This window comes from Lactuca sativa, chromosome 3 (assembly GCF_002870075.4).
Source record: "Lactuca sativa cultivar Salinas chromosome 3, Lsat_Salinas_v11, whole genome shotgun sequence".
NCBI classification, from domain to species: domain Eukaryota; kingdom Viridiplantae; phylum Streptophyta; class Magnoliopsida; order Asterales; family Asteraceae; genus Lactuca; species Lactuca sativa.
In genome coordinates this window covers 50,291,517-50,296,743 of record NC_056625.2, presented here as the reverse complement: position 1 = coordinate 50,296,743, position 5,227 = coordinate 50,291,517, and the positions used below count along the sequence as shown (strand labels likewise).

The following is a 5,227-nucleotide window of genomic DNA, read 5'->3' as shown; positions in this document are numbered from 1 at the left end:
CGAGATGAAAAGTGATACGCGTGTGCTGGGCCGCACAACAATAAAAGGTCTGAAAAAAAAACAGCACCTTAGTTAAAGAAAAACTCAAATCCACGTGTCACGAATTAAGAGTGGCCCTTGTAATTGCCACATGCATTGTTTGACATTACATCCTTTGTTGCGTCGAGACCCTCGGTAATGCCTCTGAGACTGATCATAACTACTTTTTATAATAGTTTTAAATGCGAACAGTCAAACCCTCCATCATATATATCCTTTACAGTGTAATTGAATTTTCTAACATCAAGTAAACAATCAAAATTTATACTGTATGAATTATTGTTAAAGACATGTTTGAATCTATGTCCATAGAAATGACATGATGATTTTCACTCATCATAAATAATTATACTACACATTTGCTTCCTAACCTATTTGGTTTCGTTCCTCTTTCTAGTATCTACCAAGTGGCGTATCATGTATTATATGAATCCTTCCATTGCATGGAGTGGTTTCACCGTGGGGCGTGGCTCCTCTTTATCATTTTTTTTTTGTTCACGCGCGCTTTTAAATTTGTAATATGTTCGCATGTATAATTGTAAAAATATTAGTATACATTTTCGCAATATATAAAAAATAAAATCCGTATTCTAATAAAAAAATAGTTTTACTTTCCTTTTGATATGTGTCACCCTATTAGGTCTCTTAATTAATGCATATTTTATTCTTCTTTTACCATGTATCATCCTATTAAGTTTCCTAATTAATGTATGTCACTTGTCAATCTATTAATTCTTCATTTCAATTTTCAAATTTTAAATTTTCCACTCTATTTACATTAAATTAATAACGTTAGAATAAAAACTACAATAAAATCAATACAAATTATAAAGTGATGTAATTTCATATATTTATTTAATTCGATGATTATAATTTTATATAATAAAAAAACTCTTAATTAATAATTTATTTAAAATAATTGATTAATAATTTTGAATTTTTATATTATGAAAGTTTAGTTAATTTATAAAGGTTCAAATAGGACGATTTTATCACATATTTGATGAATATGCCAAAGATGTGTGTACAGCTGTACTGTTTTTTTCATTTGTGGTATTTTTCGAATTAAATATTCTGAAACATATATAGATGCATTAATTTTACTGCATGCTATCTGTCGACGCGCGTTACGCTTTATTTTGTCGCTGTACAAGAATATTTTAACAAAATAATTATAAGAAAACTATTAAATTTAGTAAATAATATTTGAACATATCTATATTGCATAAGCAAGAGTTGCAATTTATTAAATAGATTAATCAAAACACTTGCATATAAATAATCCATGTAAAATATGGTATAAAAGTGAACATTAATAAATAATGAGGAACCTAAACCCCGACACATTAAATAAGAAATTTAAATAAATAAAAAACTGCATAACAAGCTTCCAAACGTAAAGACACAAGAGAAATCAAACCACTGAATACTAATCATGCAATTAAACTGAAAACACATAAATGCTATATATCTTAGTTTCTAAGCTTCATATGACCCTCGTTCGCCAGCTTGAACACCCGAGCCTGAGCTGCGGCAGCCTTGTTGGATCCGACAGCAGCCACGAAACTGTCTTTGACATGGCTGGTTGTGTACGGGAAGTTCTTGTTGACCATGGAGTTTAGTAGGGAAGCTGTTCCTTCCCTGTAAAGTGCACCAATGCCATCTGTTCGGGTGTTTGACAGTGCTTGCACCAAGTTGAGATGTGCTCCGGTTCCGGGAAGAGTAGTAACGCCGAAGGCGGTGCCTACCGTCGTTCCCCACCACCCAAACAGACCCCAGATGACCCCTGGGTGGTTCCTCCAGAAACTGCAGTTACAGAGAAAAGTTAAACATGCATGCATTGTTTTTTTTTCTTCAAGAAAAATTTGTGAAAACTTATGCATGTTAGTCAAATCAAAGTGGAAGTAATCACTTACTCGCATGTACCACCACTGGGGGGTGAATTCGGGTCAAATGGAGGTGATGGATATGGCAAACCAGGAGTGGTGGGTGGAAGTACGGTTGGTGGCGTTCCGCTCCCACCACTACCACCAGGACCACCGCTGCCGCCATTACCACCATTACCACCGTTTCCACCACCACCACCACCACTGGGTGGTGGGCTGTAGTGATATGTAGGAGTAGCTGGAGAAGGGTTGTGATGGGGAGGCGAAGGGTCGACATGCTTTGGTGGTGAGTGATGAGGTGTAGGGTTTCCGCAGTTCTTGGGAGGGGTTCCTCCATGTCCATGGTGGTCACCACTACTACCACTACCGTGAGACGGTGTATGATGAGCCGGTGGTGTGCTTCCTCCTGAGCCATGAGTAGGAGGTGGACTATTAGAGTAACCTGCAAAACAACAAACAATTTCGAATTGAAGTGTTAGATGAATATATAAACCTCTTACGCATATATATATTATATTGTACGTATAGATATGGTGGTGTACGGAAGTATGTACCTATGGGTGGAGAAGGGTCGACAATGGGAGGAGTGGGGACAAGTGGTGGAGAAGGGTCGACGATGGGAGGAGTGGGGATCACAACTGGTGGAGATGCAACAACACCAGGGTATGGAGGGAAATAGAAAAAGTTCTTTTCATCTTGAAAGGTTGCAGAAAAGGCAGGAAAAACCAAGTTCTGGGAAAGCAAAGCTGCAACAAGACCCCAAACAAGCAAACAAGTGCTTTGGGTTCCTCTTGTTCTCTTCATGATTCTTGAAATTAGAGAGAGATAGTACTTATGAGGTAAATTGGTTTTTCATTGATATATATAAAAGATGGAGTTATGGATGGGTGAGAATAGGTAGGTGATGTTTTGCAGTATGCATTTAAGACCACATTCATTGCTCCCCATTTTCTTCCTGTAATTCAACTAATGCCTTTTCCCTCTCTCGATCACAACAAATTCTTTCACTTACCGGTGGGTGATTCTTCTCATTTGTAAGGTTTCTTTTAGATATTACATCAACATTATGTATTATCTAGTTAGATTGTTTTAATATACATCGACATTATGTATTATAAGCTTGTTTAATATAAAATTTTAATCGTTTAAAAGCTAATTGTTAATGGAATTTTTAGTCAACTAATATCAATATCAATTAATAAATATTCAACACGATATAGAGATTGGGAGTTGAACATTTATTTCGATTTTTCAAATCAAAATCAAGCACACATGCTGATTAAGCTGGCTATTGTTGGAGAAGGGTATCCGATTGCATGACAATTATCAGACACGTACTAAGGGTTAAATAACGGTGACTAGTTAATTTCTTCTGTTGTCACGTCCTCGTATGGGGTAAATATTTGTTTCCTAGGATTTGAATCGTATCGAAATTACAGTACTTTTTAACTCTCGATTTTTGTTGTTTGCAATATATAGTTGGGAACTATTACAATATGTATATATGTATTTATTATTGCCTAAATGGAAATGCTACGGATACACTTTATGTTGTAGAAGTGTTGAGATCCATTTGTGTATATATCATCACATATTTAGGTATATTGGTGGAGGAATGATGGGCCATATTATACTATACATTTATCATCAAGACTAAAGAGCGTAGTGGTTAATTACCCAATATGTGTGTAGGAGTGATCGAAGAGGAGAAATAGCAATGAACACTTAATTCAACTAGTACACCAAAAGAAGAAATAGTTTGTACATCATCATTGATAACGAGAAGAGGAGAGTGGCACACAATCAATCGAAGAAGAGGGATCAAGGAGGATAAGAAGGCTTGTGCACATTGTAGGCTGAATCGATTGGTCGTAAAGTAAAGCGACGTCGTTGTTGTTAAGGAGAGGAAGCATGATTATTTGGTATAAGAGCAATCCAAGCCCGAAGATGTGCACCAACAAAGAAAATATGAACTATGAAGTACAAAGGATGTAAAAAGTGTTGATCGGATAAGCTTCAACCATTAGTATGTTAATGAGTATCGAGTCACTTATGGAGGATGATGGGTATTTTGTTTTCTCTTTATTTTATATAGGGTACTACAGATAATATAATATTTAGTGGCAAACAAAAAGCTTCATAAAATAACAAAAAAGTGTTACTAGATAATTAGCAGCATTAAAAGGGTTGCCACTAAAACATTAAAAAGTGTTACTAGATAATTAGCAGCAATATAAGTGTTAGATACTTTTGGTTTTATCGCTGCGATATTTTTGGGTTTTAAAAGCATATTTTTTATGCTACTATAGATTTTTTTTTGGTTTTATTGATTTTTTTTTTTTTTTGCAACTAGATACTTACTAAAAATAAATGTATTTTCCATTCTTTTAATTTATTTAATAGGAATATAAAATAATGAAAAAAACTGTAACAATAATAATGGAAAACAGAATATCATTACTTAAAATAAAAATCAACTTGTCTAACAACAATATTCACTACAAGAATAACAGGCTATCGCGACGACAAAAGTCGTCGCTAAAAGGTGGGGTCTGCCGACGATAAGTTGTCGCCAAAACGTTTCACTACTTTGACCATATCTGTTTGACCTTAAAAGGTATCCAGACGACAAGTCGTCGGCACAACGTGAGCGGGAAAGACAAAAATTTTCGCGGTCATCTGAAACTCTGCTGACGACAAGTCGTCGGTATAGGGTATGACAAATTGAATTTTTACTTATTTTTATTCGATTCTGTAGAAAACCGAAATGACATAGTTTTCTGAAACTCCATGCCGACGACAGGTCGTCGATATAGGGTAAGAATCCAACGTGACAATCCGCTTGAAAATTTTAATTTCTTTTAATAAAGACAAAAGAAAGAAACGATATCGTTATTTGAACCCTATACCGATGACATATCGTTGGCGTAGGATTTTACCCTTATAGAAGAAGGTATCAGTGCATCGTTCATCGTTTAGTTGCAGCGAACAATACACTCTTTCTCTCTCAGACTGACCGAGGATTTTGCACTATCTTCATCGACAACGAGATATATGTACATATTTGGTCCTTGTTTTCTTGATTGTTTATGATCACTCAAGTTTTTAACTCCAAATTTGAGGGTTTTTATCTGTTTATGATCATCACCGTCTTTCCTTCACCACCATCGTCGACCACCCTGCTCCTTCCATCTTATCTTCTTTGCTACAATAGGTAAGGATGAGGTTTTTTTGATTTTGGGGGTTTTTCTCTTTTTTTCTTATTTTCTATTTTTCCAGTGCCCACCAGCCACCATTGGAGG

General features: G+C 35.5%; 1 protein-coding gene across 1 annotated transcript; it reads right to left on the bottom strand.

Moving 5' to 3' along the window:
* Positions 1-1,290: 1,290 nt before the first annotated feature.
* On the bottom strand, positions 1,291-2,767 carry LOC111884457 (protodermal factor 1). Its single transcript, XM_023880782.3, has 3 exons — positions 2,480-2,767; positions 1,956-2,367; positions 1,291-1,845 (listed from the first exon to the last, which is right to left on the bottom strand). The coding sequence occupies exons 1-3, from the start codon at positions 2,727-2,729 to the stop codon at positions 1,512-1,514; spliced, it is 996 nt and encodes a 331-aa protein (XP_023736550.2). The 5' UTR covers positions 2,730-2,767; the 3' UTR covers positions 1,291-1,511.
* Between the last annotated feature and the right edge of the window lie 2,460 nt (positions 2,768-5,227).

Coding starts and splice junctions, on each gene's coding strand:
- LOC111884457 (XM_023880782.3), bottom strand. CDS start 2,729: ATGAAGAGAACAAGAGGAACCCAAAGCACTTGTTTGCTTGTTTGGGGT. Junction 2,368..2,479: donor CGACCCTTCTCCACCCATAG/GTACATACTTCC, acceptor GTTGTTTTGCAG/GTTACTCTAATAGTCCACCT. Junction 1,846..1,955: donor CCCAGTGGTGGTACATGCGA/GTAAGTGATTAC, acceptor CTGTAACTGCAG/TTTCTGGAGGAACCACCCAG.